General features: G+C 41.7%; 2 protein-coding genes across 2 annotated transcripts; both read left to right on the top strand.

Moving 5' to 3' along the window:
• Positions 1 to 4,851: 4,851 nt before the first annotated feature.
• LOC116408897 (collagenase 3-like) lies at positions 4,852 to 11,352 on the top strand. The gene is made up of 5 exons (XM_031897316.1): positions 4,852 to 5,004; positions 7,134 to 7,354; positions 7,919 to 8,067; positions 8,476 to 8,601; positions 10,411 to 11,352. The coding sequence occupies exons 1-5, from the start codon at positions 4,897 to 4,899 to the stop codon at positions 10,590 to 10,592; spliced, it is 786 nt and encodes a 261-aa protein (XP_031753176.1). The 5' UTR covers positions 4,852 to 4,896; the 3' UTR covers positions 10,593 to 11,352.
• Positions 11,353 to 20,631: 9,279 nt separating this feature from the next.
• LOC101731804 (collagenase 3-like) lies at positions 20,632 to 26,493 on the top strand. The gene is made up of 5 exons (XM_031897317.1): positions 20,632 to 20,775; positions 21,099 to 21,322; positions 22,413 to 22,561; positions 23,709 to 23,834; positions 25,959 to 26,493. Exons 1-5 carry the CDS (start codon positions 20,668 to 20,670, stop codon positions 26,132 to 26,134), a joined length of 783 nt encoding a protein of 260 aa, XP_031753177.1. The 5' UTR covers positions 20,632 to 20,667; the 3' UTR covers positions 26,135 to 26,493.
• The last annotated feature ends 1,421 nt before the right edge of the window (positions 26,494 to 27,914 follow it).

Consider the following 27,914-nt stretch of genomic DNA (forward strand, 5'->3'; position numbering starts at 1 on the left):
ACTGCACAATGCAATTATTCAGTCTTGTGAAACCCAAACAGACAGTTGAGACCTGAACAGCCCTAAGAAAAACTGAACTTATTGGGTCAAAACCGAACAGGTGACAAATCTATCTCCATCTTCCCACACACAAACACATAAAGCAATCATATTAATAAAGATCCTTTGTAGAAAGATTAAATTCTTCATTTATAGTGGACAAAAACAATGAAACGAGTTGATACTTATGTTTATAATGTGTGTAGCCTAAACTAATGTATTATTCCTGTGCTGGAAAAAAATTAACTTTTATCCATTCATTGTAATGAAACAGTGCACTTTATTTATTACAAGGTGGACTGTTTGCTCAGCTGTACCAAGTCAGAACCTTTTAAGTATCACAAAATACTGTAAGCAGTCAGCATAGTGTACAGCATTATATTCTCCCAGTACTGCATCACATATTCTACCTGTGAGCATACAATTGCAGCAGTACTTTCCTTCACACAACATGCAGTACAACTTTATGTTCTCCCTACCAAGATAAAGTGCTGCATTATTGTATATTTTCCAAAGTACTATATAGTACAGAATTCAGTTCTACCAAATAGTGTTGAAGCCAGCAGTATGGTTTCCTAGATGCAGACTGTGTGCAACTAGAGCCCACAGAAGCCCCCATGAATGCAGTGCTGCCCGTGTTTGGTAGCTCTGTGTTTATGAGAAGCAGGCAGAGGGAGACACCTATGAGTTAAAAAACAAAAGCAAAGATCTGACTGGTTGCTATGGGCAAAATCACCAGTGATGTTGGTCCCCTCAAAGACTCCCCAACTCATCTCCAAACCTGCACATCCAGTGGTGGACTGGCCCACCAGGATACCAGGAAGACTCCTGGTGGGCCCAAGTGTCAGTGGGCCCTCCTGCTGCAGCCTATTTGGCCTGTTTCATGGTCATTCCCTGTTTCTGAATGGGAAGAAGAAGGAGGAGAAATAGATGGAAGAATAGATGCTAGCATGTAAATTAAAGAGACTAGGAGAATAAAGAAGTTGGGTAAGGAAAGGAGAAAAAATAGTTTGGAGACTGGGCCTATCCGATACTGTGCACATCAGGAAGTAGGGCAGCCTTCCAATGCTGCGCTCTATACCTTTTCTCTGGATCAAGGTGTCAGAGTCCAGCCATACTCAGGCAGAAGTCCCCTTTGTCCAAGGTCTTCATAAGTGACTCCTTATATATTCCTCCAATCTATTATGTCAGTATAGATAGGTTGGTGTATAGATAGGTCAGTATAGGTTGTGGGTGCTGGGTTTACTTGGAATGGTTGAACTTGATGGACTCTGGTCTTTTTTCAACACTATGTAACTATTATGTGTTAAAATAAATGGACACATAGGTGGGGGAAAGTGAGGATAGTGGTACAGTATAACAAAAAACCTTTTAGTTCTGCCAGTAACTACACAGACCCAAACTGGCAAGCTCTGGATTTGGGCAAATGCCAGAGGGGCTGCTGTAAGATGCCATAGAGTGCCATATTGCCATAGTCACTATTGGGTTAGTGGGGGGCTGTTTGGGTACTTGAAATGCCAGGGCCTATTTTGACCCCCAGTCCAGACCTGTAACCACTGCTCTCTAATTAGCAATTTAAAACTGCTTGCGGTGAATACAGTATTATGAGGTAGTTGTATGGTTTAGAAACTCAATTTAATACAGATGAGAAAAAGGTAGGGCTATGAAACATTCATTATAAAGGTGTCATAAATCATATGTAGAATGCCTTACTCTTGGGCACATTTCTTTTGGAATGATTAACACAGAAACTTCAGAAACCACAAATAAAACAAAGGCTTGAATAAACTTCCCATGCATTGGGCAATGTGTGCTTAGTCAAAATCCTACCAGATTAATCTGCTAATTTTAACACTGTCTGGTCTATATCCGGAAACATTCGCAATCCTCCGCCGCTTTGTCACGTAATTGTTAAAAGATAAAAGAAGCGGATATAAATATAAATTGCAAGTTTCAGCAAAACAATGCAAACCATTGTGTCTGAAACATCATGTGACTTAGTCATTGTTTTATAACATAGTATTATTATTGAAACATATACAGCACATTAAGATGATAGAAAATCAACAATGTGTTGTGATTATGTTTACATTCAGGTTATATACACAGATACAGTGAGCCTTGTTTTATTATCTGTATATATTCTAATGAAATGGTGCCTTCCAGTGCCCATATTGTTAGGAGCAAAAGTAGAATGTATTCTTGTTTTTATCAATTTCCCTATACAGAAATGAGACCTGTTATCCAAAATTTTGGATAAGGGATCTTTCCATAATTTGGATCTCCATACCTTAAGCCTACTGAAAAAGAATTTCAATATGATTAAACCCAGTAAGATTTTTTTGCCTCAAATAAGGATTAATTATATCTTAGTTTGTATTGAGTACAAGGTACTGTTTATTGATTTTAAAATCAGACTTATTTTCTTATAATGCAGTGTATAAGAGAAGGCCTTTACATATTTCTGTTCTCTTGTCAGTCATCTTTTTGCTTCTCATTCTCTTCCATGTTTTTTCATGATGCTTCTGACTTTTCCCCATTTTCCAGTTCTCTTTCCCTTTTCTGCCTTTCTCTTGAAAATACCCCAAATGCAAAAAATTCAAATTAATGATGCCTCCCTGGCCAGTACAATGCAGCCCAATCCTTGCTGCCTGCCATAGTGCAGGAGTTAAGGACAGTGTATCTTTGCACCCTGCACCTATATGCAAAAAACAAGTCATTTTGCACCTGTTTTATGCACTTTACGCCTATCCCTTCCAACTGTAAATGAGCCCGTCAGCCTATTTCTCTCTGCTCTGATATAAGATGGTGGGCATAGAGATGCAAGCAGAGATGGCCAAATATTTTGGTGAACAACCAGCGGTTTTACCACATTCTGGGCCACTCCAACACTGCAAAGAACTAGGTAGAATAGAACAACAGATCATATTTATTTAATGATGTAATAAAATTGCATTTTATTTTGTTGCAAACAGCACCGAATTTAAAAACTTTGCACTCCCAGGCCAGCCGCCTCCTGCATTCCTCAAGTCCGCCCCACCGTCACTTCCCCCAGACAGCATCCCAGGCGTGTTCAGTCCCAATGCTCTGGGTGTTTGTTGGAACAAAAAATTAGAAATGTGACTGGGTGGCATACCGCCCTGAAATACATGCCACCCAAGGCCCGGGACTTTGTGGCTTTCCCAACCTTTACATTAAAATGGAATCCACAGCAGTAAAATACATGAGAGCAAAATCCCTTCATTTTATACATTTGCAATGCCACGTATTTCAATGAGTAGTTCTCTCCCTTCATCCCACAAAAATGTGTGGCCTGGAAATAATAGGTTTCATCAGAAAATGGCAGATGTAATTTTATAAAATGTTGGTCAAAATTGGCATCATATTCTTTAATATTGTTTTATACAGGGCCTTCAGAGTTAATACAGGTGTTTAGTTTTATTTTCTCATATATCTGCAAGTTTCCAAACTCTTGGAGTTTGTACTATATTATTGTGTATGTATTATCTATATATTATCCTTATGTGGCCAATACAGATTCACAAGACCAATGTTTTGTGAGCCAGTGGGGAGTTCTTCTCTCAAATCATTTTTGTGGCCACGGGCATCTGCATTTCTAAAACCTGGCTTATAAGGTACTCAACGGTTTCTCTAGTAAAGCTCAATGTTCTTAAAAGTCGCCATAGGCAGGTTAAAGCTGCTGATTTGGGTCTTCAGACCAATTCGGCAGCTTATCTGCCCGTGTATGGGGACCCCCCACAGGCCTACCCGACTAAAATTGGCCAGATGTTGATAGGGCTGGTTTGATTTTCCTTTCGGATTGGGGGCTGCATTGGTTCCTTGGTCCTATTCCTGTCATTGTACTTGGATTCAGTGGTGTAGTCTATACAGAAGACCCCACTGTCGAGGGGGGGCCAGACCATGGGGTCTGCTGTACCGTAGCCCCCCTCTCCGGCCCCTCTTTTACCTTTAAAATAGCGAAGCAGTGCAGGCCTGGAGGTGCAGTGAGCGGCTCAAGATTGGGGGTGAGGGAGGAGGGACTGTTCGCGTCAGGTCTCCTCAGATTTTTTTTTGCAGGGGGGCCTGAAGTGACCAAGTTACTCTACTAATTGGTTTACTCCCATGTCACCCACTTTAGGTAGGCATATCGATGGAAAGATCTGCTACTTTGGTGACCTCACTGAATGAGCGGATCTTATAAAGTATGGCCACCTTACCTGAGAGAAAATGGCATGTTCATCTGGCATGTTCATAGACAGTATTGTTGTCATTATTATAACTTATCTATAGAGGGCTAACAAAGAGTCTCTTGACCAGTGAAGCTTAGAATCTAATCTTCCAACCTCAGGCATATATCACTAGGGTCAATCTCATCAGAAGGATGGCTTTTGGAATATGTGAGAAAAACCAGTTCACCTAGAGAGAACCCTCTAACAACCAAAGAGAACATTAAACCTACTTGTAAATTCCATTTCTTTTCTTTGCAACCTCACCAGAAAATCAATGGATACAGCGTAGGGAGGGTGAAATGCCTTTACAGTCTACAAACCTGTGGCTTTTTGCCTATCCCACAATCACATGCCTTGGCAGCGCAAAAGGTTTCTTTGTAAGTAATTAGTAATATGGCAGTGGCTTCCTTATCCTTAACTGTCATCAGTCAGCTTCCCACACATGGAATGACTTCATCAGTGGGAAAGATTGGTGTCTGTAACAGTGAGTTGGATGCATGTAAAGGAGAAGTTGGTTGGTTGCTAAGGTTAGAGAAAGATGTTGCAACAGTCTCAGCCCATTATAAATAGTGGTGCTCTTGGTACAAAGCAGTGCAGACTGGGTACTCTGACTTCCTGACTTGCAACCATGCTACAGGCAATCGTTTTTGCTATCTTGGCCCTGTCCTGTATCCATGCTATGCCAGCACCTATCACTGACAATAATATCAGTCCATCGGACCGTCAGTTTGCCGAGGTATGTTCACTAATTATACTGGGAACCAAAAAATGGATCAAAGTAATTGAAATATAAAGCACTATTGCCTTGCACTGGCAAAAGTTGTGTGTTTGTTTCAGGAACACTTTGGTAGTTTATATAAACGAAGCTGTTGAGTAGCCATGGGGGCAGCTATTCAAACAGAAACAGCCCTAAATGGCACAGGTTTCATATCAGATAACAGATAAGCTCTGTAAAGCACCATTGTTTTGTACAGAGCTCTGTTATCTCCTATGTAAACTGTGCCTTTTCTACTTAAAAATCCAGATTTAATAGCTGCCCCCATGGCTACACAGCAGCTTATTTATAAAAACTATAGTAGGGTTTCTGAAGCAAACACACACATATTACTGGTGCAGGGCATATATCTGTATATATATATATATATATATATATATATATATATATATATATATATATATATAGTGTATATTGATTATTTAAATGTTTGCATTCTACTAAACCCTTATGAGAATTATAAAGGCATCAATTTTTAGATTTTCTAAATGTAAAGCCTTGGGTGAATGCGGGTAAGAATGATGTATTTCTCAGGAGCACACATATATATATGGTTATGAATAGTCCTTGTTAATAATTTTGACATGCAAACACTTGTTATTGCTCTGTCAGCATCTCTGGTCTTCTACTTAACCTACCACTCTGGTTCTAAAAAGCCAAAATATCGACTGTCCTCATCCTGCCTTCAGCCTGCATCCTCCTAATCCCACAATTCCCTGCACACGTGATATCAATAAAGAAAGGAACATGACAGTGCAATGCATTGTGGGTTAAGTAGTTCCTGCATGCTGTCTGTAAGCTGTGGAGAAGTTGTTACAATTTGTAACATCAATGTTTTAGTCTCTCCTCCACTGCCAGGGTTTCAAATGATGCAGAAAGAGAAGAAATATTTTGCAGCTGGATTTCAGTATATAAAATGGTATTTATTCATACTTTTTGAAGGAACACATAACAGTAATGGGTATATTAGGCATTATTTGTGCTGTGCGTGGTGCTCTTTATCAGGGAAAAAGCAGAAATTCTTTATCTGTTTACACAATTGAGGAGCCAGCTAATGAAGGTTTCCTTTTTAATAGACCTAGTTCTAGTAATACAACTACTGATGCATTGGTCACTCAGGAAGAAATTAAAAAGAGACTTGAAAATGTAAAGGTAATTGAGCTGAGTGCTGTGATTGCCAAACCTCTTCACTTAATCTTTCAGAATTCATTGAGGTCTGGCATGGTGCGAGAGACTGGCAGATTGCTAATGTGGTGCCGTTATTCAAAAAGGGATCCCGTTCTCAGCCTGAAAACTATAGGCCTGTTAGTCTGACATCAGTAGTAGGAAAACTTTTGCAAGGGGTAATAAGGGATAGGGTACTTGAATACATTACAAATCACAATACTGGGCGTTTGTGCCAGCATGGTTTTTTTAATTGCCTTTATGAGGAGGTGAGCAAGAACCTCGATGCTGGAATGGCAGTTGATGTCATCTACTTGGACTTTGCTAAAGCGTTTGATACAGTACCTCACAGAAGGTTAATGATAAAATTTGAGGAATATTGGCCTAGAACATAATATTTGTAATTGGATAGAGAACTGGCTGAAGGATAGAGTACAAAGAGTGGTGGTAAATGGATTGTTTTCTAATTGGACCAGTGTTGTTAATGGAGTACCGCAGGGGTCAGTCCTTGGTCCTTTGCTTTTTAACTTGTTTATTAATGACCTGGAGGAGGGCATAGACAGTACTGTTTCTATTTTTTGCCGATGACATTAAATTGTGCAAAACTATAAGTTCCATGCAGGATGCTGCCGCTTTGCAGAGCGATTTGACAAAATTGGACAGCAAACTGTAAAATGAGGTTCAATGATGACAAGTGCAAAGTTATGCATTTTGGTAGAAATAATATAAATGCAAGTTATCTACTGAATGGTAGTGTGTTGGGGGTATCCTTAATGGAGAAGGATCTGGAGGTTTTTGTAGATAACAAGTTGTCTAATTCCAGGCAGTGTCATTCTGTGGCTACTAAAGCAAATAAAGTACTGTCTTGTATATAATATTTTTCTGCTCTTTGTACATTAAACTTTCCCACTTTTCTTGCTGATCAGGGTTACTTGGACAAATACTACTTGATGACAGCAAAATCAAAGAACACCTTTGCGGAAAAAATCAAAGAGATGCAAAAGTTCTTTGGGATGTCGGTGACAGGGAGGTTGGACTCGGACACCATGGCAATGATGAAGACCCCCCGGTGCGGAATGCCCGATGTTGCAGAGTTCAGACAGTTCCCTGGGAGGCAGAGATGGACAAAAACCCAGCTGACATACAGGTTAGTTCTACAGTCAGTGCTAATTCTGCACACTGCTAAAAGAAAATTATGGGCCATTGCACAATTCAAAAGTTTCCTTATAATAACTTGATTCAATGCCAAAGTTTATTTGCGTTTATGTAGCTGCAATTGATAGCTGGGTGTAAAGCCATCACTAAAATCCCGGCTTTTCTGTTTCTTACACAAATGGTTACAAATGGTTCTGGTTGCAGTTATGGCCCTTTTGGTTTCCCTTCCCATCTTAGGATGGAAAACAAATGTTGCTCTTAAAATTTCCATTGTGTTGAATGCAATTGAAACTCATCCAGGGAATCTGCTGATCACATAGAGATACTTAGGGCTGAACCACACAAAGAGGATCACCCACTTTCCTCTGCCTGTATTTTTCACCCAGGCAGAGGCAAGCAGATTTGCTGAATAAGATTTGCCTGGCTGAACTTGCCTCTGGGTGGTGAGTGAAGCACTCAATGAGTGAAGCCGCTTAGAAATGATTATATAGTATATTGGCACTCGTTAACATTAGTCAAGTATTGTTAATTGTTTTTGTCTTTTTTTTTTTAATAGAATTGTAAATTACACTCCTGACCTTCCTCGCTCAATGGTAGATGAAGCAATACGGTTGGCATTTAAAGTGTGGAGTGATGTGACCCCACTAAAATTCACACGAATTTCCTCCAGACGGGCAGACATAATGATCCAGTTTGGAGCCCGCTGTAAGTTTTACATTCTACGAGTGCACGGTATATCATTCTGAAAACAACTGGCCATAGGCAAGTGCAGGGTAGGGAGACGTGTCTGCAAGCCCCCCCACCCCAAGACCATTAATATAAATAGGTGGCAGCACCTGCATGACTATTTGTAGTGTTGACCATTACTAGTTCTGTTATTGCAAGTTAGTGGGTTGTAAATTTACCAAGTTCCCAAAAAGTCTGTTTGATAAGTAGCAAAAATAGAAAAATATCACAATGCGCCTCTGCACATAAGGTAGTATTAAACAAGTGCAATTAGAGCCTCAACATTTGATAAAGACATTTTTTTGGGTCAATGGTTTTGTACTTGGGCTCCTAAACCCCTAATACAAATCAACCCATTTAAATATATCTTTATTTTATTGTGTTTAGCGCATGGAGATTTCATCCCATTTGATGGCCCTAATGGAGTTCTAGCTCATGCCTTTGCTCCAGGTAGTGGCATAGGAGGTGATGCCCATTTTGATGAAGATGAAAGATGGACCAGTACTAGTGCAGGTAATCTGCCATTTTTGTTTGTGTGATTGTTTATTGCTTGATGTGTTGATATTTTACACTATGAGATAGATTGTATACGTATTGCTTCTTCTTGCATATGAAGACAGTATCAAATAGATTATTAGGCCATTAATGTGATGTACAAGCAGGTTTGTGTGATACCAGGCCAGCTATAATGGGGGCACAGGAGTTACAGCTGGAGGAGGCCCTATCATTGCTTGGGTTCTGAAAAACTATATTTACAATCATTATTTATCAGGAAGTACTAAATGTTGCACTTTACTACAGCCCGTTTCTGATGGTGGTCCTGTAGGATGTTTTTGAACTTAGAATTTGCCAACTCTACTTAGTTCTTAGGAATATCAAGTGTGCTAGGTCTGGAAGTGTTGAACTTTAGACAAGCATGAAAAGTGTAATTTCATCTCTGATGGGGTCTCTGATGGGGTAACACATGACATCAAAATGCCATCCATTACTATGAATTAGGAGATAAGTCCTGAGCAGAGGAGAGAGTGTCGTCAGCATTAGAGGCAGGGATTTTTTCTGATATGGACTGTGTCTATCTCTGGCTTGGTATATTATGCACAACAGGTCCCACTGTCACAGCTGAAGCAATAAGAGGACTAAAAGTGACCAGGTTCAGATGTACAGAGTAGATGAAACAAAAGATGTAGTGCTTCAGTCCTTGGGCAGGTTTTCCATCAGTATTAAAAGGTCCCCAGTTTGTGTTTCTCTGGGCCTTCCAATGGGTAGTCCACTTGAAACTCTTTGAAAAAGCTTGTCTGGGAACTTCGAGAAAATGTGACTAGCCCCCCAGGCCTCCCTTATAAGAGAGTGAGGCAGCATGTTGGGCAGACAGCAGTTACTTAAGCACGATACGCTCACCCCCAATACAAAACATCCCTCTGACTCTAACACACCACAGAGAGACCTAGATGGAGTTGTTGTGTATAGGGTTGAGGGCAGTGTCGGACTGGCCCACAGGGATAACAGGAAAACTCCTGGCGGGCCCAGGTGTCAGTGGGCCCTTCTGCTTCTAACTATTTGGCCTAATTCATGGACATTACTTGTTTTTCTTTGGGAACAAAGCAACTAAATATATAGAAGAATAGATTCTAGTATGTAATGATGAACAAAACAGGCAAATATAGAGACAGAGTAAGAAGTGGATGAAAAAAAGTTTGGGAATTGGCCTGTGGTCTAAGGTTTTCTGGTGGACACCTGGCATCCCAGTCCGACACTGGTTGAGGGCAGGGCTTCAAAATTGTCATTCTTTACTCCAATTAAGGAGAACCTTTAGACACATTGTAGAAAGTTCTAGACTCAGCTTCAGGCTGTGTGAATATTAGCTACGTAAGGAAGGCTCTTTAATAATAAATACTTCCTTTATAGCAAAGTCTATAACTAGAAAATAGCATAGAAACTTATAAGCAGGCAAGAAAAATAAACTCAGTTTTGTGTCTCAACCCTTTCTCCTTGTAGATTGTAAGCTCTTTTGAGCAGGGCCCTCTTCACCTCTTGTATCGGTTATTGATTGCTTTATATGTTTTGTATTTGTATATCCAATGTATGAAACCCACTTATTGTACAGCGCTGCGGAATATGTTGGCGCTTTATAAATAAATGTTAATAATAATAATTTTGGGAAGAAATTCCCCTCACACTAAGCCCTATATTTCCTTATCTGAATATTGCAACATTTTTAGCATAGTGTGTGCTTTGATAGACTTTCTTAGCTCTTAACTCAACACATTGTCAATATCATTATCTAACTATATATCAAGCCTAAAAATCCTGTTCTTGTTGCAGGTTTCAATTTGTTCCTTGTAGCGGCACATGAATTTGGGCACTCGCTGGGATTAGACCACTCTAGAGACCCACGTGCGTTGATGTTCCCAAGCTATCGTTATATGAACACCAGGAACTTCCGCTTGCCACAAGATGATGTCAATGGAATACAGTCAATATATGGGAGAAAAACTGGCAAATAGTACCAGTTGGGTTTTTATGTGAAGGTGTTAGATCAACATAAACATATGTTCAGTGCTTTAGCATGATGATCATTTTATTCTTATATCAAAGGAGAATCTAGATGCCCAAGCCTTAGCATATGTTACCTGTGGCATTATGTTCCGCTTTATCTACTTGCAAACAGAACCTTACTGTTGAGATGAATAGAGGGATCTGTTACAGTTTGCAATATAATGTTACTGCAGGGGACACATTTGCTGTAGATAACTATAAAGTATTTTCCTAGCAACCTGAAGGTTGGAGAGCATATACTGAAACATGCAAAAGCCTCAGTAGAAAGGTACTTAGGAAATACTCAAAAAAGCACAGATGCACTTTCATCTTGGCAATGTGGATAGAATGGCAGCTTATTAGTTTTAAAGGGTGCACGTGGTTTATCAGATAAGGATTCTGGCATTGGTTCATCCAAGATTTGCCTGAAGTGAAGGTTCTACACCAAGACATTGGCCCAAAGTCTTCTCCTCACACTACTGCCAAGACCCCAGAACAGTATTAACTCAAATATTTTGCAGGACATTTGTACAAAACACATGCATATAGAATTCTCTGGGCAGTTACCCGAAAAGACAGCCAATGATTGTAGCCATGAATACTTAGAAGTACTTGGTGGTTTGTCTACTGTGCTACTCAATAGGACATATTTATTATAGTGTGTACGCCAACATCAACGGTGATGTTGCTCCAGGGTCGGACTGGGCTGTGAAGGGCCCACCGGGGCTCCCGTCCCAGGGGCCCTGCAGGTGCACTCAGCCAGGCGTGTCCTCAAATCCCCCCCAGGGGCCCCCTTAACCCCTCTTGCAGGGCCCCCACCCGGCGTCCTCCCCAAGCGCATAAATTTGACACGTTGGGGCAGAAGCGTTCGGGAGAGGGAGCGCCGGCAAGGGTCGGGTCTGGGCCGCCGGGCCCACTAGAGCCGGGGCCCACCAGGATTTTTCCCGGTGTCCCGGCGGCCCAGTCCGACCCTGTGTTGCTCATAGCAACTAATCAAATCTTTGCTTTTGTTTTCTAACTAGGTTGGTGTCCATTTAAACCTAATAGCTGATTGGTTGCTATGAGCAACATCATCGTTGGCTAACACACTATAATAAATATACCCCAATATATACAATGATGTAACCAGCAATACTGACCAAAGAAAAGCCATGTTCAACAGTCCAAGACGAAATTGCCGCATAATTAAATACAATAGCATGCAATATGAAAAAGCTCCAGCAGGTTGTGTACCAATCACATGTTTTTTTTTTAAAGGTAGATTTTATTTGTTTTACAAAATCAAAACAAAACAACAAAAGTAGAACATGAATGTTGCTATACAGTTTGTTACAATAAAATAAGAAGTTGTTTATCAGTGTCGTCATTATTTCAGTGCATGGTATAATAGTCTATCATTGGTGGCAGGCGTATCTATGTGGGGTTGTTTGGTACCAGTTTATGTTAAGGTTACTGGCCTTGAGGGTCTGGTTTACACCAATCACTCCACACTTTTTCGAATTTGTCCATCGCTCCCCTTGTTTCATATGTGAGTTTAATAAGCGGAAGAGCGCTATCTACTAACTGTCTCCAGAAGTTCAGTGACGGTATGTTATTCCCCATCCAGTGCATAATAACTGTCTTTTTTGCATAAAACATAAGAGTGCGGAATCTAATTCTGGCTGCATTGGTGGGGAGGATGTCGTCAATGACCCCCAGTAGGCAGACTACAGGGTCAATTATTCGGGGGGTGCCAAGCTCTTGAGCCATAGTGCCCATTACATCCTTCCAAAATCTATTTATAGGGGGACATGCCCAGATCATATGAATAAAGTTTGCACCGGGGGTGTCACATCGGGGGCAGAGATCGTTCTGTCTCTTGCCTATTTTCAGTAGCTTCAGGGGGGTTATATAAATTTGGTGGAGAGATTTTATATTGTATAAGTCTATCCTTAATTGAGATTAGGTAGTCATAGGCTGTATCTATAGCCTCTTCCCATTGGTCTCCCTGTAAGTTTGGGATGGCTTGGTGCCAGAGTTGGCGTGCCCGATTAAAGGGTGGTGGGAGGCTCTCCATTACCCTTTTATATAGGTTGGATAATAGTTTTTTAGGTGTAGGAGAGTATAAAGTTTCCTCAAGGGGAGTAGTCTCCTGTGTAAGGGAAAGGGAATGGAACTGGGCTTGGAAGGCGTGACGTAATTGGAGATATCTATATAGTTGGATCCGTTGGCCAGGTATCCTCTCCTGGAGGTTTTGGAGAGTTGGAAATTGGTCTTGTAGGAGAAGGTCTGATAGTTTTTTAATACCTAAGCGAGCCCAGTATATCACATCAGGCAGGTCATACAATTGCTGGAGAAGCGAGTTTTTCCACAGGGGAAGGTGTGGTGAAGGATATGGCAACGGGCAGCCCAGTAGTTTTAGTGCAGTGGTCCATGCTTGATGTGGGGTTTTAAGAACATCTGGAAGGGCTGTCATGTCAGAGACTTGCCTGTAGGGGTAAGTGCCCAGACCCTCAAGTGAATGCAGGATTGAAGCTTGGAGTGGCATGTTGGGGTTGTATGGATTAGGTGCAAAGCACCAATGCAAATAATATATTTGTGAAGTTAAGTAATAAAAATAAAAGTGGGGGAGTCCCAGGCCTCCTTTTCCTATAGGGGAAATTTTTCCCAAGAAATACGGGGTGGCTTGTTTGCCCAAATGAATGGATTAATTATCGTATTCAGTTTTTTGAACACAGCGCGAGGAATAGCATATGGAGTGTTGTGTAAGATGTACAGCAGCTTTGGTAAATATATCATTTTAATGATATTGACTCTGCCCCATAGTTTTTGAGCGCCAAGGAAAGAGAGTCTGTTAGTGGATCCAGGTTGAGCTGCCTAAATGTATTGGGGTCCGTATGTACCTGTATCCCCAAGTATTTAAATGACTTACCAATCACATGTTTACACTATATAGGAATGGTGACAGTACATAAAATTAAAAAATTGTTTGGTTGTGTAAATTTGTCAGTTTGTGTCTTTATAAAAGAAGGACCCCTGAACTGGCCATCGCAAATACTTTGCCCATTTTGGTCTCCAAATTATATGGACTTATGTAGGGGATTGGTAAAATTGCTACCCCTTTTCTCAGGCAGTCCCCTAGTAACAGGTAAGGGGGCTCCTTAATTAAGAATGGAAGTAAGCTTCCTGGGTCAAAGTTCATTTGTTTGGTCACTAGGTGGTATTGTGTTAAAGTATATAATATAGAGCAGCCATGTGTTCTGGGTCAATTTGAGAAGAATCCCACTTGAGCAAGCAGGTTGTGAAAGAAGTGGAACCTAGGGGTGTATTTATTAATATTGGGGACTAACATTGGCAACATCACCAGTGATGTTTATCTCCAGTGTAAATAAATACACCCGAGGTGTGATAGATAGTTTAGGGCCAGCTAGTTGAGCAACCTGAGCTCCAGTGAGGAGATATATTTGGATTAGTATCCTGGATGCTCTACTGCCCAGAGTAGGGTCTTGAGAAAGAGAGTCTCACTGGAAAAGCATTAGTTTTGGGAGGCCCAGTAGCCCTAATTTACCATCGCCTTACACATATAAGTTTTAAAGTTGTTTTCTTTACTATACAAATATAACTTCCTTTTCGTTACATTGATATTTATGTGCCTAGCTAGCTTTCTATCACTACAGAGCTACATGCTGCTTTACTGGGGGAAAGTATGTAGGTCTGGAAAATAACTGACAACTACACATCTTTGTGCATGGGGGAACTCGTGCTTAAACTGAAAACAGCCTTACTCAAAGTGTTTGGAAAGAACAGCTGCATTGTGGGTAAAAATCATGTTGTTTTGCACACTGCGCTTGCATTCATAAATTACCCCTACGATTGGCTAGTTGTCTCCCTTCTTGACTGATGTCTTTTCCCAGGGAAAATCCTTTCCAAATGGAACCTCCTTTCTTCTAATGGGAAAGGGTGCCCTCATGTCAGTTGGAGGGACCTACTGGTACATAAAGCATTAGAAAGGTTATTATATGATCCCCTTATATATTTATACATAGTTATCATGTCACCCCTTAAGTGCCTTTTCTCCAGTGTAAACAGACCCAACTTGGCCAGTCTTTCTTCATAACTGAGACTTTCCATACCCTTTACCAGCTTAGTTGCCCTTCTCTGGACCCTCTCTAACTCAGTAATGTCCCGTTTGAGCACTGGAGACCAAAACTGAACAGCATATTCTAGATGGGGCCTTACCAGCGCTCTGTAAAGTAGAAAAATAACTCCCTTGAATTTCTCCTCTTCACATTTACAGAAAAACAAACGGGATAAAAATTTTATAAGGGAAACGATTATCTGTCAGTACTTGTTACCACCAACGTGTTACTTACCAATAAGCAAAAAAGTTGTGCTAACCAAAATTCACACAGCTAGAGACAACTTACATGATGCAACTTTTCATCTCAGGATGGGCCTTGTGTACTTGGTGATCGAAGGTTGAACTATAACTCAGTGTTGTAGAACTTTATTAATAATAATAATAGTAATAGTTATAATGATAATAAATCAGTTAGGCACCAGTGGTTCTTAAAACAAATGAAAAATGAGGACAGTCACAAATGATTAACTATGATTATTCATCAAAATCAGGTACCACTGACAGATGCGGATTTAGTATTACTTGAAAGTGTCCAGCCTTGAGTACAGGCCCTCCAGGTGGAAACTCGATGGGATGTACCTCTACCCATAGGTCTATACACTTGAGTGCTCATTGGAGCTTCAGGCTGCTCACTAGCTACCCTGATCCTGACTCTGGAGCAGGGTCGGGCCAAGCCGACCAGGCGCCCTAGGCAACCCGGTCACCAACTCGGGCAATTAGATCGGTCATTGCCTCCACCGCTAATGACAAGCGGTGGAGGCAATGACAAAGTAGCACTAGGGGTAGGCAGGAGAGGCTCCTGCCTGGTGCCCCTCAATCGTTGCACCCTAGGCAGCTGCCTCTTCTGCCTACCCCTAGTTCTGGCCCTGCTCTGGAGTGAGCTATGGCAATGTCTATCTTCACAGTATCTTCACCTACTGGGCCTACCACCCCCCAGGCTCTGAGTTCCACCCACCTCCTTCAACAGGTGGGATCCAAAGAGGCCAAGCACATGTTGCCTTTCCCTTTTAAAGACTATGACACCTCTTGGCCAGTTATTGAACTGCCAAAAAAATACTTGGTAACCCCTACACAGGTTTTGTGTTTTTAACTAATGAATTAAAAGTTATGTTTTAATTAAACTGAAATCTGCCCATAAGAAACTCTGATGGGACTTATTACGATTCCCCAATTTTCGTTCTTCTTCCTTAAGTATGTCTGACTGTAGCAGTGCACCATTTTATCTGTAGATTCTTGGGGATACAGGCATTATCTGGTGTACAGCAAATTTTCTCAAACTAATCCCAAGATGGCCAGTTTTGACACGGTCCAATAAATGCAGGCTACATGTCGCCAGTTTTGACTTTAAGCAATTTATCTGCAAAGAGGCCAGTGAGTTGGTCAGCCTATGTATAGCCATTTATACTGATTCTCAGTTATACAACATCTACACTGTCAAAACAAATATTTCAATAAAGGGAAAATGACAGGTAGGATTTCACACGTTGTATCCTATCTCAGCAGATAAAAGAGCAATAAAACCATTTATGGGCTCCAGTATGTTAATATGTAAGCCAAGTAATTAAGAACTGCTGCTAAAAATGTTTTGGGTCAGTGCAGAACTGAGTGCCAGTGGGTACGTTGGTAGGGAATTTTAAGTGCACTTCTCAATATCTGTGACTGACAGAACAGTATGCAAGCAAACATGAGTGAGTGTGCAGATGGCATGTCTTTGTGTTTGGCTAGGGGTATATGTGTATACGAATGATCCTTGCTAAGTACAATGAAAGAAAAGAGGTACATATAAATACTTTAAAATACTGTTCATTTTGTTTATTTCAAGGCAAATATGCCGAATAGGCAACTTAAAATCCATGCTTTCTGGAACAGAAATAAATGTTTCCTTGGGTGGCTCTCACATTTAGCATCATGTGTTAGTACAATAAACTTTTTTTGATTTTACTCCATTTTTCCTGAGCTACTGCTACTTATTTCTTCAATTAAAACCGGAGTGCCTGCCTCTTTTCAATACTGTGGATTTCCCATGATGGCTCCCTTAAGCTGAAGGTCTGGGGCATGAGCACCTGGGCCCATCTATACCACGGGTGAGATTTCAACAAATTACTACTTATGAGCATATGTTCTTCTTGTGTTAAATGGCTCTCACATTTGCAAGCCTCTCAGCCTTTTATGAATTTTAAAGGGTATTGGAGGTCACCCTTTAATATTTATGGGATCATTCTCCTGTCTAAGAAGCACAATAACATGTATCCCACAGTATATTCAAGTAGAAAAAAATCATTTGCAATAAATAACTAAATTCAGTCCCAGACCCTTGACAAAGGGAGTGGAAATCCTTATAGATCAACGCAAAGATGGAGTCGGGCGCTTAAAAAGCATGCATATCACAGAAAAATAAGAAGAAAAATAAAAAAAAACTTTATTGCAACAACATCTCTATCACCTTACGCATTGAGCACTTAGTCATAGGCTCATCATTCTTCTGCCTCTCTGCCTTGAATCAATGTCTCTTTACATGTCTATGAAGATTCTCATTCATCCAGGTCATGTACAGTATCTAGTAGAATTATGTGTAAAGCAACTGGACTTTCTGCGTTTCCTTGAAAATGTTGCCCCATTCGTCTGAGTGGCTTCTCCAGTTGTCCTCTCATTTTGAGCACCTGTGCATTGAGCTCTTAGTCAGAGGCTCATCATTCTCCTGATGAGTGGTAAACGTTTTCAAGAAAACTCAAAATGTCTAGTTGCTTTAGACTTCATTCTACTAGATACTGTCTCTTATATAGTTTTTTCTTTTACTAAGACCTTTGCCAAGAGAAATCCTAGGCTGTTCCTTTATCTCTGTTAAAGCTCTCAGATATTTCCACATCATCCCCATTTATTAATACCTACAGTAATACCTCAACCACATTTGTGGGGTCACAGACTACTTATGTAGTTCCATTTAAAGCAGGCAGCTTGGATATACAAGTATGGGACCTGTTATCCAGAATGCTCAGGACCTGGGGTTTTCCGGATAAGGGATCTTTCCGTAATTTGGATCTCTATAACTTAAATCCATCAAGACGTTAATAAAACTTTAATTAAACCCAATTGGATTGTTCTGCCCCCCAATAAGGGGTAATTATATCTTAGTTGGGATCAAGTACAGGTACTGTTTTATTATTACAGAGAAAAGGGAATCATTTAACCATTAAATAAACCCAATAGGACTGTTCTGCCCCCAATAAGGAATAATTATATCTTAGTTGGGATCAAGTACAGGTACTGTTTTATTATTACAGAGAAAAGGGAATCATTTAACCATTAAATAAACCCAATAGGGCTGGTCTGCCCCCAATAAGGGGTAATTATATCTTAGTCGGGATCAAGTACAGGTACTGTTTTATTATTACAGAGAAAAGGGAATCATTTAAACATGAAATAAACCCAATAGGGCTGTTCTGCCCCCAATAAGGGGTAATTATATCTTAGTTGGGATCAAGTACAGGTACTGTTTTATTATTACAGAGAAAAGGGAATCATTTAACCATTAAATAAACCCAATAGGGCTGTTCTGCCCCCAATAAGGGGTAATTATATCTTAGTCGGGATCAAGTACAGGTACTGTTTTATTATTACAGAGAAAAGGGAATCATTTAAACATGAAATAAACCCAATAGGGCTGTTCTGCCCCCAATAAGGGGTAATTATATCTTAGTCGGGATCAAGTACAGGTACTGTTTTATTATTACAGAGAAAAGGGAATCATTTAAACATGAAATAAACCCAATAGGACTGTTCTGCCCCCAATAAGGGGTAATTATATCTTAGTTGGGATCAAGTACAGGTACTGTTTTATTATTACAGAGAAAAGGGAATCATTTAACCATTAAATAAACCCAATAGGGCTGTTCTGCCCCCAATAAGGGGTAATTATATCTTAGTTGGGATCAAGTACAGGTACTGTTTATTATTACAGAGAAAAGGGAATCATTTAACCATTAAATAAACCCAATAGGGCTGTTCTGCCCCAATAAGGGGTAATTATATCTTAGTTGGGATCAAGTACAGGTTCTGTTTATTATTATAGAAAAAAGGAAATCATTTTTAAAAATTAAAATTATTTGCTTATAATAGAGTCTATGGGAGATGGCCTTTCCATAATTCGGAACTTTCTGCATAATGGGTTTCCGGATAAAGGACCCTATACCTGTACTACTGTACATTGTACATTACAGGCATCTGTAGGAACACAAATTCCATTCATTTATTTATTTCCACCAAAATATGGGCATTGTCAGAACAGTCTGAATTCCCATCATTGATCTTTACAAACGTATTATGCTGATTTTATGATTAGATTTTAATTATTTATAATTAATCGATTGGACTTTAGCTCCTCCAAAGCTTCACTCACCTTTTATTGAGGAAACTCTATCCTGTGCCAACGTTGGTTGTGGGATATTTTTCGTTTAGACGTAAAAATCAATAAATGTTTTAGTTCTTCTGGTGACAAACAAAACAGTTTGTGTTTACATGCATAATATACAGTTCCCAGGTTATATAACATATTGAGATTAATAGGTACCTGATGTGATGCACAATTATAGAGTGATGAAGAAGGAAATACACAGAGACATATAGGTATATCTGAGGGGTTGTGCGCATTAAGCTGGCCATACCAATTACATTTTGTAAACATTTTGGTGCAGGTATTTTGGGTGAACAAAACCCAACCTTGGTACCACTTGGTTTGATCAGTCAGGTAGGGTGAAGGAGGAGGAGACACATCTCATTATCTTTACCCCCTGCTGTTCTGATTATTCAGACTGTTAGCCTAAAGGAGCTGATTAATGAAAGATTGGCCATATCATGAATGATCACTGGTACAAAATCTGTCTGTTTAGCCTGCGTGCCAATTGGTCAAATAGGATCAGCCTCTGTATGGCCACTTTTAGATTATGCTAGTGACACTTGGTACTTTCATTCATAAGGGCTCATTTAGAAATGCACTATACCACAAAGTACATGCCAAACATGTTCCTGCATTTCTACGTGGTTGCCAATGTGTTAGTTCTACTGTTTCTAATGAATGGGGCACAATTGCACCCACTGACACTGGGGAATACTGGAGCTGTCAAGGGTCTTCTCCTCCCCATGGTGTTTTAGGCCAGTGACACACGGGGAGATTAGTCGTGCTGCAACAAACCTCCGATGCCATCCCACCGGCTAGAATGTAAATTGCCGGTGGGATGGCATACGTGTCGCTGCGATTTCCCACAGTTGCCCGAAGTTGTCTTCAGAGGAAACTTTGGGCAACTGCGGGAGATCTCGTAAAGACACTTATAGTTTTGTTTGTGAAGTTTGTGGGGGGTTATGTATTGCAGATACTGGGGATTTATTGTCTCAGCTGAATAGTAGTAGTGCCTCGTATCACTTCTGCATCTGCCATTGTCCCTTTTAAACACCCATTAGGGGCATCATCACATGAAAGGTTTAGTCTGAGTAACCCAACGGGTAGAGGAAGGGGACATTGTGCAGTTTTCCCCCCTGAAAAGTAAATTGCAAGCTTTGTAGGAACTAAACAGGACAAACTCAAAAGTGAGAAAGTACAAAAGTCTTCTCTAAATTGAAGAACTCCACCATTCCTGATTTACTGTATTATCAAAGAAAATTCAGAATTAGAAAACAATATTCCATGACCTGTCCAACTATAATTTATCTAAATCCATCATCGTTCCAGAGATACAATAATCTTATCTGTTATAAATGTTTGGCCCCACTAAAAATGAGGTCATTTTATAAAAAGGAGAAATGTAATTGGTTGGAGGGTTGAGTTAGTTACAGATAATGCACCATTCACAGCCCGTTATAAATACTGAGGATTTCAGTGGCTCCAACATTGGAGACTTCAGCAGCGGCAACTGACTCAATATCTCGCTACCATGCTACAAGTAATGTTCTTCGTTTTCTGTTCTCTTTCCTACAGCACTGCAATGCCAACACCCCAAAGTGAGGATGTCATCAGCCAATCAGACTACAAGTTTGCTGAGGTACACCATCATAATGCCTTTGTGTCATACTGGGATGTGCATGATAAGGAGGAATAAAAGTAAATGTAATTGGCTTGGACGAGTAGACCCTCTACTTACATAAATTCTAGAACCTTTGTAGCATTATGTAGCGTTATGCATTACCTCATGTTCCACCTTTTCTTTGTGCATTTATACCATTAATGTTAGTAAAAATTAAGAATATATTACGGGTCATTTATGAAGTTCAGGGCAATCCGCCATGTTTTTTTGCATATTGCGCCCTGAATGCTGATGATGATAATAATGTATACTCTGTCAATCTATGTCTTTTGATTGCTTAGGATTATTTAGGAAAGTTCTATCCGATGAACCCAAAACTAAAGGCAAACGTATTTGTGGAGAAAATCAAAGAAATGCAAAAGTTCTTCAGAATGACAGTTTCGGGGAAGCTGGACAGAGATACTCTGGCTATGATGAAGGCTCCTCGATGTGGAATGCCCGATGTGTCAGAATACAGCAAGTTCCCTGGAAATCCACGATGGAAAAACACCAAACTGACATACAGGTTAGATTCATACATGTAGTCATGATAAACTCACAGAGAACTTATTTTTCTTACTTATTTGTTTCTTAACTTATTTGTTTTCAGAACAATTCACAATAAAAAAGGTCCCCCAAATATTTAGAATCCATCATATATATATATATATATATCCTGTTATAATCCAGTGTTTAAACTGCTCATATATTGAATTTAAATTGTCAGTTGTTTTTTTAGTGGTCTGGCTGTCAGCTAAAAGATTATTTTGTGAGAAAATGAAATAACGTAAGAGTCATCTGATTTTATTTGGACAGTTCTAAGCAGATCAACATCCAGGGTCGGACTGGGCCACCGGGAAAAAAACTTGGTGGGCCCCAGTCCTGATGGGCCCTGGTGGCCCAGACCCGATGCCCGCAGGGACCTCCACCGATCCGCCGGTCTCCCTCCCCGACACGCTGCAGGTACACGCATTCGGGGAGTGGGGTCAGACAGGTGGTGGGGGCCCCTGCGGGGGGGAAGTCTGAAGGCGACAGGGGCCATTGGGGGTGCAGGGGCCCCTGAAGCACAAGGCCCGGTGGGCCCTGCACCCCCCAGTCCAACCCTGGCAACATCACAAGATGAAGGATTCACAAACCACAGCCTAGATATAGCAAATGCCATATGAAAAAATAAAAACAGTTAATGGTAAAGTGACATTTTCCATTTGAACTAGAAAAAAATGAGGTTCTCTAAATCCTGAGAATCAGTTAATGGAGAAAATAATCTTAGGCACCATCATCTCCCAGTCGGGGAGTAGAAGCCATGGGAAGTAGTCCTTATCACTATGGAGTGCTGAAAGCCTATGGCATTAAAAGTTTTATGGCATTCTGGTCTTGCCCAAATTGTATAGTTTTTCATCACATAAGAAATATAGCACTGGAGATTTTCATGTGATTCTCTGCTACAAATTCTTGCTGATTCATTCACATTTGTGGGAAGCATCACATTAAAGCTGCCCGTGCTGTCCTTTTTGTGGGAGTCCCATTAAGGCAACTCTGGTCACCAAAAATTTTCAATCACAAATATGTTTAAAAAACAGAATAAAAAATCAAAACGTTATTTTTTTCTCCTTAAGAATTCAGAATTACACCCCTGATCTCCCTCGCCAAAAGGTAGATGAAGCGATACAAAGGGCATTCAAGCTGTGGAGTGATGTTGCCCCACTGACCTTCAGAAAACTAACTTCGGGAACAGCAGATATCATGATCAAATTTGCAAAACGCTGTAAGTTTTACTCTTTAGGAGTGCTAATAATATCTGTGCAATGGAACTAGACTGACTGCGTACAAGGAATATGTTACACAGATACTAAGAAATCACATCCATTGACTTCTGTTGAACTCAGTATTACATGTCTGGTGTGTGCGCCTTTATCAGATCGCAGCATAGGGCAGGCAGAGTATGGCACACACAGGCAGCATTGGGCAGGTATATTTTGGCACACATGGGCAGTACTCTGCCTGCCCTATGCTGCCTGTGTGTGCCATACTCTGCACTATGCTGCCACTGTGTTCCATACTCTGCCTGCCCTTAGCTGCCTGTGTTTGCCAAACTCTGCCTGCCCTTAGCTGCCTGTGCGTGCCATACTCTGCCTGCCCTATGCTGCCTGTGTGTGCCATACCCTGCCTTCCTTATGCTGCCTGTGTGTGCCAAACTCTGCCTGCCCTATGCTGCCTGTGTGTGCCATACTCTGCCTGCCCTATGCTGCCTGTGTGTGCCATACTCTGCCTGCCCTATGCTGCCTGTGTGTGCCATACTCTGCCTGCCCTATGCTGCCTGTGTGTGCCATACTCTGCCTGCCCTATGCTGCCTGTGTGTGCCATACTCTGCCTGCCCTATGCTGCCTGTGTGTGCCATACCCTGCCTGCCCTCTGCTGCCTGTGTGTGCCATACTCTGCCTGTCCTATGCTGTCTGTGTGTGCCATACTCTGCTTGCCCTATGCTGCCTGTGTGTGCCATACTCTCCCTGCCCTACCCTGCCTGTGTGTGCCATACTCTGCCTGTCCTATGCTGCCTGTGTGTGCCATACTCTGCCTGCCCTCTGCTGCCTGTGTGTGCCATACTCTGCCTGCCCTATGCTGCCTGTGTGTGCCATACTCTGCCTGCCCTATGCTGTCTGTGTGTGCCATACTCTGCTTGCCCTATGCTGCCTGTGTGTGCAATACTCTGCCTGCCCTACCCTGCCTGTGTGTGCCATACTCTGCCTGCCCTACCCTGCAGGTGTGTGCATTAATGACCAATAATGACTTAATAAAGATTTACCAAGATTCCACATCATTTAAATATTTGCCTGTAAGTACAAAGCTTTACTTTAGTCATAATGTAAAGTAATATGAGCCATTCATTCTGTTTTGTTGATTTTCTTTTTAAGCACATGGAGATTTTGACCCTTTTGATGGCCCCCATGGTGTTTTGGCTCATGCATTTGCTCCAGGAAATGGAATAGGTGGGGATGCTCATTTTGATGAGGATGAAAAATGGACAAATAGTGCAGCAGGTATTTCTTTTTCTATACATGCAACATATGTTATTCTAAAGTTACACATTAAGTATCCTCAGGGTCAGACTGGGCCACTGGGAAAAAACCCGGTGGGCCCCAGCGGCCAGACCCGACCCTTGCCGGCTCTCCCCCGGCCAACTGGTTCTCCCCTGACGCGTTAAACTTATGCACGCTCAGGGGAGGATGTCAGGTGGGGGACCCTGTGGGGGGTTAGGGAGGTTCAGCGGGGAGGGGTTAGGGGGGGAGGCGCAGACGGCGGGGGCACCTGCAGGGCCCCTGGGGCGGCAGCCATGGTGGGCCCTGCACCCCCCCAGTCCAACCCTGAGTATCCTCCAGGCAGAAGGAGTAGGGATGCACCGAACCCACTTTTTTAGGTTTGTCCAAACCTCTTAACCCACCCTGCCGAATCCTGAACCGAATCCTAATTAGCATATGCTAATATGTGAAGGGTTAAAAATTACCACATGCAGCGAAAACGATTTTCCCCCTACCATTTAACTTCCAAATGCTAATTAGCATATGTGAATTTATGCTAATTAGGATCCGGATTCGATTGGCCCGGGACCGTGGATTCTTCCGAAACCGAATCCTTCAAAAAAAGGCTGGAATTGGCCCAAATCCCGAACCGAATCCGGGATTCGGGGCATCCCTACTAAGGAGCCCCTTAGTGGTAAAGACAGGGCCCCATTGCAGCCTACAGCTTGTGCCCCATTGCAGCCTACAGCTTGTGCCCCATTGCAGCATACAGCTTCTGTCCCATTGCAGCCTAGAGCTTCTGTCCCATTGCAGCCTCCAGCTTGTGCCCCATTGCAGCCTACAGCTTCTGTCCCATTGCAGCCTACAGCTTCTGCCCCATTGCAGCCTACAGCTTGTGCCCCATTGCAGCCTACAGCTTCTGTCCCATTGCAGCCTACAGCTTGTGCCCCATTGCAGCCTACAGCTTCTGTCCCATTGCAGCCTACAGCTTGTGTCCCATTGCAGCCTACAGCTTCTGTCCCATTGCAGCATACAGCTTGTGCCCCATTGCAGCCTACAGCTTGTGCCCCATTGCAGCCTACAGCTTGTGCCGCATTGCAGCCTACAGCTTGTGCCCCATTGCAGCCTACAGCTTGTGCCCCATTGCAGCCTACAGCTTGTGCCCCATTGCAGCCTACAGCTTGTGCCCCATTGCAGCCTACAGCTTCTGCCCCATTGCAGCCTACAGCTTCTGCCCCATTGCAGCCTACAGCTTCTGTCCCATTGCAGCCTACAGCTTCTGCCCCATTGCAGCCTACAGCTTCTGCCCCATTGCAGCCTACAGCTTCTGTCCCATTGCAGCCTACAGCTTCTGCCCCATTGCAGCCTACAGCTTCTGTCCCATTGCAGCCTACAGCTTCTGCCCCATTGCAGCCTACAGCTTCTGTCCCATTGCAGCCTACAGCTTCTGTCCCATTGCAGCCTACAGCTTCTGCCCCATTGCAGCCTACAGCTTCTGTCCCATTGCAGCCTACAGCTTCTGCCCCATTGCAGCCTCCAGCTTGTGCCCCATTGCAGCCTACAGCTTCTGCCCCATTGCAGCCTACAGCTTCTGCCCCATTGCAGCCTCCAGCTTGTGCCCCATTGCAGCCTACAGCTTGTGCCCCATTGCAGCCTACAGCTTCTGCCCCGTTGCAGCCTACAGCTTCTGCCCCATTGCAGCCTACAGCTTGTGCCCCATTGCAGCCTACAGCTTCTGCCCCGTTGCAGCCTACAGCTTCTGCCCCATTGCAGCCTCCAGCTTGTGCCCCATTGCAGCCTACAGCTTGTGCCCCATTGCAGCCTACAGCTTCTGTCCCATTGCAGCCTACAGCTTCTGCCCCATTGCAGCCTACAGCTTGTGCCCCATTGCAGCCTACAGCTTGTGCCCCATTGCAGCCTACAGCTTCTGCCCCATTGCAGCCTACAGCTTCTGCCGCTCCCTAACTTGCTGGTCTTACTGATGCACAAGTTAGGGGACAGGCACAAGTGGGGAATTTGCTTGTTCCCTTGTGTTTGTGTAGGTTTCCTCCAGGATCCTTTGCTTTTCTTCCTATAATTCAAAATCATATTATTATAATAAAGTCATTAGCCACATATTTTAACATGACTTGTATTTTTTTACAGAATATAATTTGTTTCTTGTTGCCGCACATGAATTTGGTCATTCGCTGGGTTTGGGTCATTCTCGTGATCCAAACGCTTTGATGTATCCAACCTATCGCTATTGGAACACCGGAAACTTTCGTCTACCCCAAGATGATGTGAAAGGAATACAGTCCATATATGGGAGAAAGAAATAGGCAAAATAACATGAGCTGGATCTCCATATTGTATTTGCCAAACAAAATCAGTATGCAATGCTTTGTTATTTTAGTATGGCAATAATCCTTCAGCAGCTACACAAAGAGAATGCAATAATAACCTACATTTAACCACACGGGAGGGTTCTAGTTGGTCATGGCATGAATCCAGCTTTCCAAACAGGGATTGGCCAACGTGAGAGTGGACCTTGGAATCGGCAAAGGTTTAAGACATCTTCTATGGACCCCACTGGTCATAATGATATTAATTACTAATTGTTTGCTTCTGTTTTTCAAATAAAATCAGTGATTTGCCAAAAGCTTCTCATTTTTAAAGTGTTTGCTACAGACAACCCTGATTTAGGAAATTAAATAGATCATTCACATTCAGTCATTTATATACTATAATTATGTGCAGTGTAAGGGTTTCAGGTAGTCACTGGGGAAAAACCCTTGGGTGCACATTCAAACACTTCAAAGCAGGGGCACAGACAGTACAATTCAATATAACTGGTCTTTGGTGAGTTTATTTAAGGCTTTTCGAAGGAGAGATACTAAACAAAATAGAAAAAAAAAAAAGAAATACAGAAAACAACAAATCCTAAGCCTGTCCGGCTGTTACTAATACACAGATCTTTTTCCCTCACTACCCCAGGTCCCTTACAAAGCCATATGCACAAATAAGTTTTCAGACTTACAGGGATGTAAGATCACCCAAAACAGCAGCTCTTGCTCTTACTAAGGTTCTTTCTCTCAGGAAGCCAACCCCTGCACAGTGGCAGCCCAATCACCTCGCAGCTACCTGTCTGGGAACCCAAGTCACCTGGAGCAGCCTACTGGAATGGAGTATTCAGCCACTTTTGTCCATTGGCCCCAGTGACTCCGTAAACCAGCTTTCCCTCAAGCAGAACAATAGTAAAATAAACATTTTATTTTTACCTTTGCAAAACTGACACTTGCTGAAGTTACCCCACGTATGACAGGAATCTGGGGGAAATATACACTGCATCCACTTGTTCCCAGGGCTTCTCTTACAACAGATTCTGGAAACTGCCTTACCTCTTGATCAGTATTGCTAAGTGTACAAGTAGTTTAAGCTTCAAGGAGAACTTAAACCTAACTAATTGGCTAGAAATGCTGCTCATTATGTTTTGTGCTTCTGTACCAGCCCAAGGCACCCACAGCCCTTTAGCAGGGAAGATCTGTGCCCCCAAAGATGCCCCAGTAGCCCCCCATCTTCTTTTCTGCTGATTCCCTGCCCATACTCTGTGCTGCTGTCACTTACCTGAGCTTAGGGGCCCACTCACACTATACTGTATATATAGAATATAAATGTCCCACTATACTGTATATATAGAATATAAATGTCACACTATACTGTATATATAGAATATAAATGTCACACTATACTGTATATATAGAGTATAAATGTCACACTATACTGTATATATAGAATATAAATGGCACACTATACTGTATATATAGAGTATAAATGTCACACTATACTGTATATATAGAATATAAATGTCACACTGTACTGTATATATAGAATATAAATGTCACACTATACTGTATATATAGAATATAAATGTCACACTATACTGTATATATAGAATATAAATGGCACACTATACTGTATATATAGAGTATAAATGTCACACTATACTGTATATATAGAGTATAAATGGCACACTATATTGTATATATAGAGTATAAATGTCACACTATACTGTATATATAGAATATAAATGTCACACTATACTGTATATATAGAATATAA

This window comes from Xenopus tropicalis, chromosome 2 (assembly GCF_000004195.4).
Source record: "Xenopus tropicalis strain Nigerian chromosome 2, UCB_Xtro_10.0, whole genome shotgun sequence".
Classification (NCBI taxonomy): Eukaryota; Metazoa; Chordata; class Amphibia; order Anura; family Pipidae; genus Xenopus; species Xenopus tropicalis.

Coding starts and splice junctions, on each gene's coding strand:
- LOC101731804 (XM_031897317.1), top strand. CDS start 20,668: ATGCTACAAGTAATGTTCTTCGTTTTCTGTTCTCTTTCCTACAGCACT. Junction 20,776..21,098: donor CAGACTACAAGTTTGCTGAG/GTACACCATCAT, acceptor TTGATTGCTTAG/GATTATTTAGGAAAGTTCTA. Junction 22,562..23,708: donor GATCAAATTTGCAAAACGCT/GTAAGTTTTACT, acceptor TTTCTTTTTAAG/CACATGGAGATTTTGACCCT.
- LOC116408897 (XM_031897316.1), top strand. CDS start 4,897: ATGCTACAGGCAATCGTTTTTGCTATCTTGGCCCTGTCCTGTATCCAT. Junction 5,005..7,133: donor CGGACCGTCAGTTTGCCGAG/GTATGTTCACTA, acceptor CTTGCTGATCAG/GGTTACTTGGACAAATACTA. Junction 8,602..10,410: donor ATGGACCAGTACTAGTGCAG/GTAATCTGCCAT, acceptor TTCTTGTTGCAG/GTTTCAATTTGTTCCTTGTA.